General features: G+C 33.5%; 1 protein-coding gene across 1 annotated transcript; it reads left to right on the forward strand.

Moving 5' to 3' along the window:
• Positions 1-1395: 1395 nt before the first annotated feature.
• Positions 1396-13135, forward strand: LOC134707433 (uncharacterized). Its single transcript, XM_063567171.1, has 2 exons — positions 1396-1432; positions 11459-13135. The coding sequence occupies exon 2, from the start codon at positions 11517-11519 to the stop codon at positions 12351-12353; it is 837 nt and encodes a 278-aa protein (XP_063423241.1). The 5' UTR covers positions 1396-1432; positions 11459-11516; the 3' UTR covers positions 12354-13135.
• The last annotated feature ends 910 nt before the right edge of the window (positions 13136-14045 follow it).

Below are 14045 nucleotides of genomic sequence, written 5' to 3' on the forward strand. Positions count from 1 at the left end.
GGCGGCTTATATTTACTCCTTAGTTACGACGCGTCAGAATGATTGTGCTTTCTGGTGGTACTTATAGAAGCCATCAATCAAATAATGCTGATTAAAAATCGCGAATGTTTGGCTGAAGAATTAAAAGGATTGAACACTTTTTTCTATAGATTATGTTAAAGATAATGCATAATTTGAGGTTTTTCTTGTCGTACAACACACCGATGGGTGTCAGGATTGATCAAATGAATAATCCTGACACTCCGAAGTGTTCTTAGACAAGACAAACCTAAAAATATGGATTATCTGACTTATATACTATCAAAAAAATATGTTTTTTATAAAGATTTGTAAATTTAACATCATTTTACCCTCACAATAAAGTGAGATATTCCTTTCAGGTTTTATTACTCCTTACGGTTCATTTAAAAAAAAAGTGAAATAAAACTCACTGATTAATCTAGATATAAACCTTAGAAATTATTACCCATACACAATATATATATTACTGTAACTGCATAATGTAAGACACAAATGAATTGTCACCATCCGATAACGATGTATGAAAAATACAAGACACTTTGTTAGTAATTTATTGTAGAGTACGAAATCGCTATACATGTATATGTCACACGAAAACGAATATCAATACATGTGTGATTTCCTATTCAGTGTGTTTCGTTCTTGCACGATCTAATTGCCACTGAGAGTTAAGCAATTAACAATCAATCAACCTTTTCACTGTGAATCAATAATATTTTAAAAATCCAATACACGAATATGTTAAACTTGGCTCTATTTTATAAAGTGTTATAAAGTTCTACATTAAAATTCATCTCACAAATATGAAAAATGTATATGTATTGTTACTGTAGCGATAAATTAACAAAACTTCAGAAGATTTGTATCCAACATTAAAATGCGGACAATGACGATTTGTTTTAAACCTATCATAGATTGAACAAACAAATCGCAAATCGCAAATCGGCAACAAAAAAACTATCAGACGAATATAATTTTGTAGTGAATTAGGGTTTTCTTGTTTTTATCAAGAAAAATAACGACCTCACACATGTCAATATGTTATGCCTTGGAGCATTTTGCATTTAATCATGGTATCGTCAGGGTTGATTATTCGAAAAAAAGACATATCGTTCTGAAAGAAAATAACTCCATACAGGTATATGATGATGTGTAAACCGGGGCTCTTACTCACAAACTCAACATAAAAATCCAACGGATTTTAATTCAGTTTGTAAGTTAATCGACACGGTTTACCACCAATAACCTCAAGAAAAAATCTGTGTTATCCTATGATAGTTCCTACTTGGTCATGCAATAATGAACTTGGTCATGCAAGAATGATAATTTGTGATTATATATGCATTTCAATCGATATTCATTTATAGATTTAGATTCAACTGAGAAATACTTTTCTTCAACATATTTTCCAGTAAGTATCAACAACTGAAAGTATCTTTTATAGCAAATAGTTTGCAAATGTGCGTTATATTTCCAAAATGTGAAGATACGGTGTGGTTGTATACAAAAATTGGTGTGTACGTCTTTATATATTTACATTCCAAAAGAAACTCTCTAATCTAGCATATTTTTTATTATCAAAGACATAATCATGGGTAAATGTTTTCCATTACCCCAATATGACTTTATGACATTAGTATACTTACGATGTCCCTAAAAAATGCAATCAATATCAAATTAACTGTTGTTGTGTATAACTGGTGAAAGTGTTGATGATATAACATTAATTGTGAACAACAAAAGGCCTACTACATAGGATAGCCCGTGAATTCCTGGTTTTAACAAGAATTATCTAAAACATGTGATTTGTAACATCTGTGAATAATGTATCTATTGATTGTTTATTCATTTTGAGGGACTCAGCGAATTTAACAAATCATTAAATAATTATCTTGACGTCAGCCTATTCATTTACAGTGGTTTCTGTTTATAGGATCAACATGTTCTTAATATGTCGCTTAAATAAACCAACCGGATTATATTTAATTGTTCTTTTAAATGCCTAATTTCGTTAAATCAAATTGATCAATTTACTGATTTCTGTTCACTAATAAAATTAATTAGAATACATATTTTTTAAACTTTGCAATTATTAATATGCCTTCACTGGGTACCGAGCCCTTTCTTGAAGTCTGTTATTTGTGACTGACATCAACACGTCGACGAAATCTCTCGGCTACTGCAATTGAATGTCTAGTTTGTACATATGAATGAACGTATAATACACATCGGTTCTATAACGGACATACAGGCATGTACATTTATATATAAATAAATGACAATCATTGACAATCGTATAGTGAAAGTTGGTAGCCACGAGGTAAACATGAAAAATATCAATGAGTTAAAGAGTAAAGTTAAGGTCCTGGGAGCCCTTTGCCTAAAATAGCTGATGGTGCACCTTAAAATTTATTCTGAGTACAGACAAACATGCATTATGAATACATTCAGGCATAGCATGCCCTTGATAAATAAATTTCCAATATGTTTAATGTTTTAGAAAAATGAAAACTTAAGGTGGTATGGGAGTCTAAAATAAAAATGATAGAATTTGTTCAGACTTTGCCAAAATGTAGTATCTATTGATATATGGTCAAAAATATAAATAAATGATAGGTCACCGTGCATTTTCTCAAGCTACAAGATGTGACAAAACGACACATTTAGTGTGGATTAGTGTGATTAAAAAACTAAACAAAATGATACAATTATAAAATAAATTAGGAAAAGATAGCTTTCAGACAATACTTTGAGATTATCAAAAGAAAAGATATGGTCACCGTACGTTTTTTCAAGCTAAAATACATAGTAGGAAACTCCCATGTAGATTCCTTCAGAAAATGCACTGTTTTAGAGATACCTCCCCTCAAAATGCCAATTTAAAAACATTTAAAAACAACCAAAACTAATTTTCATTTATGAAAATATTAATATGTATAAGATATAATTATTCTTATAAATTGGCTCTTTTAAATGAAATCACACTAGATATCTGCATTTATTTATCAAATTTTGCTAATTTTATAGAAAATCTGGACCTTATTTACACTGTGTACTTGGCGGGCCATATCAATTGAAACTCAACTGTTTGTTAATTTTATCATCTTCTATAGGGACCAAAAGAGTGCACTGCAAAATCCAGTTAAGTTTTTAATTTTCTAAATCATACAATGCATTTGAATTTCATTTATCTAGGGCATGCTATGCATAAAACTTTTCCAGAAGTACAGGTTTGTCTGTACTCCGACTTATTTCTTAGATGAAAACACAGCCGTTTTAGCCAAAGGGTCCACATGAACCTTAAAAATCAACAAATTATCAATCCATTCATCCGTTATTTTCAAAATCCATTATTCGCCGATTGTGAATTCGTTTAACTGTGTCATTGTGAAATCTTCAGAATCGCAAAGGTCTCCAATGCAATGGAATTCTAAAGGTACCAAAACGTTCATCTTTTTGGTACACACATTTGTTTTAAAACTTAGATAAAAAAAAAACAAATAAAAAAAAACAACATAGGAACCTTTTGTAAACTCCGTGCTAAATTCCGCCGTCCCACACTTTTAGTAGAGTCATACAGTTTTTCTCATTTCACTCCAGTTTTCCTATATAATTTGGAATTAAAACAGTGTATCAATCCCCGACTCCCAAAAATATTCTTAAATAGTTTACGCCTAACTTATGCAAAATTATGTGACATGTATTTTACTGGTGTGAACAATTTTCTGGTCCTGTAAAAAAAATGCATCTAATGGAAATTTTCAAGAGAGAATACAAGGGCAGCCAAACGTCAACTTAACATAAGAACAAATGCTAAAACTATGAAGATTTTATTTAGTAATGTTGGATTCATTCACGATAAAGGCTATAGCTTGTACTTTACCCATGTGCACTGTTTTGTAAAAACCGAGCCTTAATGTATGATATAAATGTATTTTAATTTATTATGAATAGCTATTAAAAAGATTGCATGTTTAACAATTTGTAAACATGCTCTTAATTTTGTACTTTGGGACGTATCGGAATCTTACTGGACCCAACATTATTTCCTCTCGTGTAAAAATTATACAGTGCAAAGGAATACCTTATTTTTTGAACTTAGAAAAGAAAATATACCTACCGACTTTGAAAATTTAATGTACGGCAATGCTTTGTTTACTTTTAACATAAACAGGCTAATTTTTATAAAAGTGCAGAATTATATTAAAGAGACCAATCGCTTTTCATAGTTTATAGACATTATGGTTAACTATATACCAATAACAATGTTATTACTTTTTGTTGACTTCGAATGAAATTGTTCATTTGTTCCTAAGACATGGATCATCAATTTGATTTTAGTATATAATTCATCATTTGACAACAACAATTTAACTTATTAGTTTAAAATACAGTAACCACTTACCTTTTGGGGGAATATTTATTCCAAGATTAATACAACCTACCAGGTAGGTCTATCATAAAAATTTACGGTCAACTCGACTTTTAGAAATAGATGAGTCATGTCGTTTAAATTCTCGTTAGTTTCATGTCTTCATATTAATATTGTTGATGATGTTATTATTATGTATTTCATTTTTGTTCGGTTATTTATTATTTGTATGTAATGGAGAAGACGTTCTAAGTTGCAAAACTTGTGTCTAATCCTATTGTCAATGTTTTTGGACAATAAAATATGTTTAAAACTTACTGGACCTACTAAAATGTGTTCATTACATAAAACTTTTTGCAAACAGGTTTACAGTACACGACGTTTGGTGTGAACACATAATCAGATAAAGTGTGAGATGAAATCTGTCCGAATCAGTTCGGATAAAATAAAAAAATAAAACAGTAGTGCACACGCTGAAATGTCTCGCCTTTGTTTACTAATCATTGATATTATGTTGATAGACCTAAATATAAAGCTTTATTAAAACTGTCACATAAACTCAACATTATCCAAGAAAACGAAACATTAATCACTGAACCATGAACATGAGGTCAAGGTCAGATGAACCATGCCAGGCAGACATGAACAGCTAACAATTCTTCAATAAAACAAATATAGTTGACTTATTGCTTATAAATTAAAATCAGACTAAAACACAAACACTTAACACTGAGCAATGGACCGTGAAAATGAGGTTGAGGTCAAATGAAACCCGCCTAACAGACAAATAGATCATAAAATATTTCCATACATCAAATATAGATGACCGAATGCATAAAGTATTAGAAAAATAGACCAAAACTCAAAAACTTAACTTTGACCACTGAACCATGAAAATGAGGTCAAGGTAAGATGACACCTGTCAGCTAGACATGTACACCTTACACTCATTCCATACACCAAATATAGTAGACATAATGCATATAGTATCTGAGATATGGACTTGACCACCAAAACTTAACCTTGTTCACTGATCCATGACATGAGGTCGAGGTCAAGTGAAAACTGTCTGACGGGCATGAGGACCTTGCAAGGTACGCACATACCAAATATAGTTATCCAATTCCTTATAATTAGAGAGAATTTAACCTTACAACAAATCTTGACTTTTTTTTCAAGTAGTCGTTGAACCATGAAAATGAGGAAAAAGACGTTGGACATGTGACTGACGGAAAGTTCGTAACATAAGGCATCTATATACAAAGTATGAAGCATTCAGGTCTTCTACCTTCTAAAATATAAAGCTTTTAAGAAGTTAACTAACGCCGCCGCCGACGTCGTAGCCGCCGCCGGATCACTATCCCTATGTAGAGCTTTCTGCAACAAAAGTTGCAGGCTCGACAAAAAATAAGAATAATCATATGGATAATCAAAATGATAACTGGACAACTCTTTGATATTATACAATCTATATTGGTTTAAGCTATGGTCACACCTTACCGGATAGTTCGAACGGACGCCGGGCGGATGAAAAAAATGAAAATAATGTGTATCCGTTTGGAATCCGTTGGTGCAGTGACTAAATAAAACGGACGCGTAACGAATGTCTAACGGTAACACAAATGATAAGCAACGTACGAGAAGCGAAAACGTACCAGACAGAACGGATGTCGAACGTACATCCTACGAACGAGTACCGTATTTATAAAACGAACACCTAACGGAAGCGTACCGGATAAAACTGATGAACAAGGTAAGCAGAAAATTAAAGACAGAAATAATAATAATAATACATGAAAATCAAATACACGGGACCTCAAAATACATTTTTTTCTTCAGTTTATATGGTTATTGTTTACCTATTACATTTTAAAATACCTTAAAGGGTAGGGGTGGAAAAGAAAGGGGGGAAAGTTGGTTTTTGAGGTGTATATTTCGCGTTGTGTTTGATTTGGTTTGACTCTCAATATTATACAAGTGTATGGTTCAATATTCTTTCAAATATAAGCATATAATCATAGTTACCATATAACGTAGAAATGCGACGTTCCGTCGTTAGTGGCGACGGCACATATAAGAACGCACCACGTTCCCGCAATCCTCGACATCCTAGGGTCCCCCGAAATGAACATACTAAGAAAAATTATAAAATTCACAATCACTAAGAATCAAAAAGATTCTACTGTTACTGTTTCTGTTATAGACAATACTTGAAATTACTTGAAATAAATCACAAGTGTCCTATAGTTTGCCGCTCCTTCATTGAATGTAACTGATGATGAATACGTAAAAGTCCTTTTTATTTACTTTTGGTGGAAACGAAGTGAAAAGTGCGTTTTACAATTTTCACTTTTGTTCTTGCAATTCCAACGGATATAATTTAATTTAGATTTTTTTTAATGATTTTTGTAAAACAACTACTGAATGTAATGAATAAAAATGTGTAATGAAAATTAATGTTTATCTGAAACTTTTTTCTGAAAATCTTATACCCGCGAGCCTCCTTAACATAGGTCGGTTTGTTATACCAGTATCTGTTTTGATGATAGCAGTGCGTATAAATCCATCTTTTCCACGATGCAACTCCTTAACCTCCACATAAGTCTATTAGAATCGTTATGAACTTGATCGATGTCTCCTACTTTAATAATAGTTTGAACGTTATCACCAGTTGCACGGTGGGTTTTTCGTAAAGATGTTAAATAGTCCTTCCTCCAACGTGTACGGATATGTTCAATCAGTTGATGTTGTCTCTGATTTTTTTTATACAAGACGAATGGTTAGAATTGTGGCAGTTTCAATATTATCCAAATACAGTCTCAGTTGTCTAACGATAGCTATTTTCTGTTTTGATGATGGGTTCTAACTATCAATCTCGGGTTCAAAGGTCGTCCGCTGAACATAACGGATAAGTGTATTCTCGGCTTCTCCTATTTCTTGAATGCTGAGTATTCCAATCGTGAGCTCGCTTTTAAGAGTCTTCAGATTACGAATAAATCTTAACACGTATGCTGTTATTCTAACTAATTTACTAAACGAGCTATATTTTTCAATTTGATTACAACTTGTCTTTGGTACATGCATCTCGATGTCCATAGATTCATCGGTAAGTGTTGAAAATATATTACAGTTTTCAACATGTTTTGTCCAGTTTGGCCATTCTGCTTTGTTGACGATCCATTTTGGTCCTTTTTTTGCAAAATTCACTATTCATCAGCTGTTTTACCGTAATTCATCGGGTAAGATAATCTGCTGGGTTTTGGTCTGTTGGGCAGCATCTCCAATCACTGTATTCGGCCAATTATTTTATTTCTTTGAGACGATGAGATCCAAATGTAGGTATTGTTGACGATATCCAACTCAACACTATTTGACTGTCGCTTCAAATATATGTATTATGTTTCTCACCAAATCTAACTAAATAGTTCGCTGATATGGCACCAATTCGCTGATATGGCACCAATCAGTATACCAATTAATTCCAAACGTGGCAAAGTTATAGTTGTATCGGAACGACTCTGTGTTTTGTATTGACTAAACTATATGTGTCCCCTTTGACTAGATAGATACACACCCCATATGCTTGTTTAATGGCGTCTGTAAATATATGAAGTTCAGTCTCCTCTTGTGCATTAGATTCAGGTGTTATTTGGCGGGAAATTTCTGTTTTTTGTTGCCTCTTCTATTTCCATAGCGATCGATTTCCACTCTTCTTTTAAAGTACACGGTAATATTTCGTCCCAATTCAACTTCTCTTTTTATAATCTTTGCATAAAGCGTTTTCGGGAGTTTCTCGTTACATTAAAGACCCATTGGTGGTCTTCCGCTGTTGTCTGCTCTATGATCGGGCTGTTGTTGCTGTCAGATTTTGTGTTCCAGCGCATTCCAAGTATTTTAACTGTCTGATCCTCGTCTCCTGCCTTTTCCTGTATTGCTATGTTTCGTTAGTTTTCATTGTTAGAATTCCATGATCTAAAGTTAAAACCGGCAATGTGTAATAATGTGCGAGATTCTTTATCAAACTTGAGGAGATTTGTCTCGTCATGATTGCTTGTTATGTATGTTCCTTTGCAGTTCTGTGGATGTGTTAGATAAGTTTTCTCTAAAGTGTTTCATAAATGAAGCACTCAAAATAAAGGTTGAACTTGTTGCACCAAAAAGTACAAATTTGAACCTGTAGGTTAGCAATGGACTGTTCGGATTGTTGGGGTTCTATAACCAAAAGAATCTCGTAACATCTCTGTCATTTACGTCTAATTTTATGCGTAAAAATGTTTTCTCTATATCAGCTGTCACTGCATATTTCTCCATTCTAAAGGGTGTCAAAATGTTTTCTCTATATCAGCTGTCACTTTTATATGAACCCTCTCTGTTCTTGGTCAGATATAATTTCTCGATACACTCGGAACATATCTTTGATTTTAAAATACGAGGTTTTACATTTTCTGATCTTCTTTTGACGATCTCTTTATGTGTTGGTATCTCCATGCAGTTTTCTTTCCATGGTAGTTTGGACACATATTTCCCATTTTGTTTTGTAATGGACGATTCAGCAAAGGTTTCCATGACATTTGCCAATTGCATATCAACTGCCTTTTCGTCAATTCCTGAAGACTCCAGTTTTCAAAATTTCTCAAAATCGCAACTTACCTATTTATGAGATGTCAAAACATTCATCATTGAAGATGCTTGGTTATTTTTCTTGACTGGACCTGGGCCTGATAACAAATATCGGAGTTTAGAGCTGACAGCAGTCAGATCATTTCCAGGTATTACTTTATCTAACACTATATTCCAATAAAAATTTGCTCCAATAAGAAGAGTTAGCTCGACAGAATCTGCGTCTGTAATGGGGTGTGCTAGAGATAATATATGTAGATAGTGTAGTCCCTGTGTGATGTGTCTTCTCTTGCTCTGACGCGGTGTTGCTATGGTGGGTACTATCAGTACTTTGATAGGTATAATTTCTCCATTATTGGCTTCCAACTGTACTGTGGTTATGTATAAATTTCTAATATCGCTAGTTTTAATGCCGAAAGAAACTATCTTCAGATCTGTGGAAACCTCTTTCTGTACATTTAAAAATTTAGTACTGGCCTGTAAATACGGATTTTTTGTCTTATGAAAATTTCTGTTACAAAATTTTAGAAATTATTATAAATTAAGTAATGTATCTCCCTCATGCAAAGCTCTGATTCCTTTCATGGATTTGGTTATACTTTTAGAACTTTTGGATTATAGCTCTTCATCTTTTATATAAGCTTTGAATTTCAAATATTTTGGCCACGAGCATCACTGAAGAGACATTTATTGTCGAAATGCGCATCTGGTGCAGAAAAATTAGTACCGTTATTGTTATAACTACCACTGGGTCGATGCCTCTGCTGGTTGACTAATAGTCCCCGAGAGTATCACCAGCCAAGTAGCCAGTACTTCGGTACTGGCATGAAAATACGGATTTTTCTTGTGTCATAAACTTTTTCTGCTACAAAATGTTAGAAATTATTTTAAATTAAGGAATGTATCTCCCTCATGCAAAGCTCTGATTCCTTTAATGGATTTGGTTATACTTTTGGACTTTTGGATTATAGCTCTTCATCCTTTATATAAGCTTTGTATTTCAAATAGTTTGCCCACGAGCATCACTGAAGAGACATGTATTGTCGAAAAGCGTATCTGGTGCAGAAACATTGGTACCGAGAATGTTATTCATTACTACCACAGAGTCGATGACTCTGCTGGTGGACTGTGAGCTACCGAGAGTATCATCAGCCCAGTAGCCAGTACTTCGGTACTGGCATAAATATACGGATTTTTTGTGTTATTAAAATTTTCTGATACAAAATGTTTGAAATTATCATAAATAAAGGAATGTATCTCCCTCATGCAAATCTCTGATTTCTTCCATGGATTTGGTGATACTTTTTTGAACTTTTGGATTACAGCTCTTCATCTTTTATATAAGCTTTGGATTTCAAATATTTTGCCCACGAGCATCACTGAAATTTTCTGTATTGTCAAAATGCGCATCTGGTGCTAACAAATTGGTACCTTAATGTTATTACAACCACTGGGTCGATGCCTCTGCTGGTGGACTGTTAGTCCCCGATAGTATCACCAGCCAAGTAGCCAGTACTGGCATGAAAATACGGCTTGGTTTTTGTGTCATAAACATTTCTGTTACAAAATGTTAGAAATTATTTTAAATTAAGAAATGTTTCTCCCTCATGCAAAGCTCTGATTCCTTTCATGGATTTGGTTATACTTTTTGGAACATTTGAATGTGATGACTCAGAACTGTTATCAACATAGCATTGGTCTCGGTAAAGAATTTATATTTATGGGGATAAAAAGCAAATGTGCTAATCTAAAAGCTCTAATATAGTGCAATATAAATGATATATAATTGGTTTAAATTTCCTTTGTTATCAATAAAGGATGCATTCTACACATACAGCTGTTTCACAAATCACGCCTCTTTTGGGAGATACATTATATTCAAATATTGTGTTATTTTTACCTGCTGGTTCTTAGATACGATCGCTATGTTTCATCTCGTACATGCATAAATTTGACACGAGTAAACAAACACATGGCTAGCGATCAAATTGATGTAGAGACGCAAAGTGAACAGAGGAGTAGTACACACTTTCAAATTAGTAGTTAGTGTCATTAGTTCTTCATGAGACTGTTTTAGATATTGAAGTCAAATAGTATCATAACCTTCCAGCAAATCATGGGTATGGCATGCATGCTCCATGTCGTTTTACATCAAATTTATGATATTTGGAACTCCTATCGAATAATGCGAAAGAAAACATTTCAATGTGTTTTAAAAAAAAAATACATTGTTAATGTACACACTGTAGATATTTATAGAACACTAAAACAAGTATATTGTACCCTTACGTCTAATGACAGAACTTCAACTGTCTTCACAAAATGCCAACCATTTTAATATCAAATTCAAAGAAAAGCAGAGGGAAAACGGTTATTTTAGAACCTGATGAAAACAAAACCTTTACTATTAAACAACATGAATAATCATACTTACTTATTTTGTAGATATTTTGTATATACCTTGACATTAGACATAAAGAATATACACCGAAAAGAAAGGAAGATGCATAACAATTCCAGAGTTTGTGTTATGATTTCTTTATTGGCCGCTTTTATTTTTTTTCTGTTATCTTTTAATATCAGGAAAGTCTTGTCAATCGTTAAAACAAGGCAGGACTATGATTTACATTTGACCATTGACTCTACTTCTATTGTAAAGGGAAAAGGCAAATACATACTCAGATATCCGAAAGGAGATAAGCATGATATAATAAGTTGGTCACAATATGGACAGGATCATTTTATTGACAAGTTGTTTAATGCAACAAAACATGGATTTTTTGTGGAAATTGGAGGTTATGATGGAGAATCGTTTTCTAATACTTTGTTTTTTGAAAAAATACGAGGTTGGGAAGGTTTGCTAATCGAAGCCAGTCCATTTATGTATGATATCATGTTGAAAAAAGAAAGGGGTTGCTATATGGTGAATGCTTGTATAAGTAAAAGTCTGCCATCAATGACGTTTTTGTTAGCAGGTGCAATAACTAGCGCCGAGGAAACACTAACAGATAGACATCGTAAACGTATAGCCAGGGAGAAGATTACAAATCGTCGACTTGGACATTGGGCGCACACTAATGACACAGTAAAGGTGAATTGTTTACCACTTCTGAAAATAATGAGAACTCTAGGACGAAATCATATTAATTACTTTTCTCTAGATGTAGAAGGTGCAGAATTGCACATCTTAAATTCAATTGAATGGGAAAAGATCAACATTGACGTTCTCACGATCGAAACAGATCAACATCGTGATCAAATCCTCTCTTTTATGAAACAAAAAGGATATGAATGGATACAACAGCTAAGAGGTGATGACATTTTCAAAAAAAAATATTAACATTTTTTTTTTTTCAAGTAGGTATCGTTTTGCAATGTCAGTAGGAATGTTCATGCCAGCATCCTCATGAAAGATATTTAAATAACATTCATGCACTGTTTGGAAAAGGTTGTTATGTTGTTATGCCTGTTACTTGATCAACATCATAAGTTGTGTTCAGTAATATCGTTTATTATCCATCAATTCCGATGTAGACTATAAACTAAGGAAACATATAGAACAACATAAATTTAAAAGACGTCCTGATATCAACATAAGGTCATCAACAAAATGTTTAACTCTGCATAGTTTTACAGTTGTAAATGGATTCAACAAAAATGGTCACTACCACCAACTGCATCACTTGATTAAAACTAAACACTTTTCATACATAACAGGAAATATTGGATATATTTCTGATTTCTTGAAAATCCCGGGAACATTTAGTATGTAAAATCGGTTATACCTTAAGCTCTATCATTCATTTTCATTAAATCTCGAAGATACCGATTGAAATTAAAACAAAGCAACAACTCTACCTATGCCAGTTGTTAATATTTTAAAGTTCTATAATCTTTTAAGCATTTCGAAATTTTCGGTCATTTTAGCTGTTTCCATGTAATGATGAGCACCAAAATGGCATGACAGATGTCACATTGACATTTAACATGTAAAATTAATACATTTTCACTCGGTTTGCTGAACTGTATTATTATGACGCTTAAATGATTTTCCCGCATGGTTCAATATAATACTTTTCCCTAGTTTCACTGGTAATGGCGGCCATTTTAGAAGATCTCAATACTATATTGCAATCTAGGCATAACAGGTAACATTTCCATAAAGTTTCATTATCTTTAGTCTAACAATAAAAGAACAAGAATTTTAAACAAAAATAATCACATCATGGAAACTATGGCCAGCATGAACATTCCAAAGTCAGGTGCAAACTTCACATGATGGTTCCGTCATTATAAGTCAACTCATATCCGAGAGCTAACCCTGACAAAATGCATGGATGTACATAATAAGAACTAGTTTTGCCATTGCAAACAATAGCCGGTGTCACCCATCCCCCATATCCACTAAAATGCAGCATCTTTTAAAATTTTAAACAGTGGATGCACATATATACTGATGGCGATACACCTTTTTGTTAATTTCTCCTAGAAAAAAAATTGAATCGCAATTTCCCATCGATATGCACAACTACATAGTATGTCCTTATTATCTGAAAAGGTTTCGTGAAATTCTGTTGTGTGGTTTGAGAGGAGTTGCGATGACAAACTGTTGCAGTAGTACATTAAAGTAAATAAGTTCAAAGGGGCGTAACTCCTAGAAAAAAAATGAATCGCAATTTCCCGTCAATATGCACAACTACATAGTATGTCCTTATTATCTGAAAAGGTTTCGTGAAATTCTGTTGTGTGGTTTGAGAGGAGTTGCGATGACAAGAAACAGGACTGACGGACGGACTGACGGAAGGACTGACAGACGGACGGACGGACGGACGGACGGACGGGTCAAAAACATTATACCCTCCGCAACCCGTTGCGTGGGGTATAATAATGTGGCGGGGTTAAACATGTTAGCGGGATCCCAACCCTCCCCCTAACCTGGGACAGTGGTGTAACAGTACAACATAAGAACGAACTATAAAAATCAATAGACCACTTTCGAGTTCATCCGTCACCGGAAAAAACTCGTACTCGT

This window comes from Mytilus trossulus, chromosome 1 (genome assembly GCF_036588685.1).
Source record: "Mytilus trossulus isolate FHL-02 chromosome 1, PNRI_Mtr1.1.1.hap1, whole genome shotgun sequence".
Classification (NCBI taxonomy): domain Eukaryota; kingdom Metazoa; phylum Mollusca; class Bivalvia; order Mytilida; family Mytilidae; genus Mytilus; species Mytilus trossulus.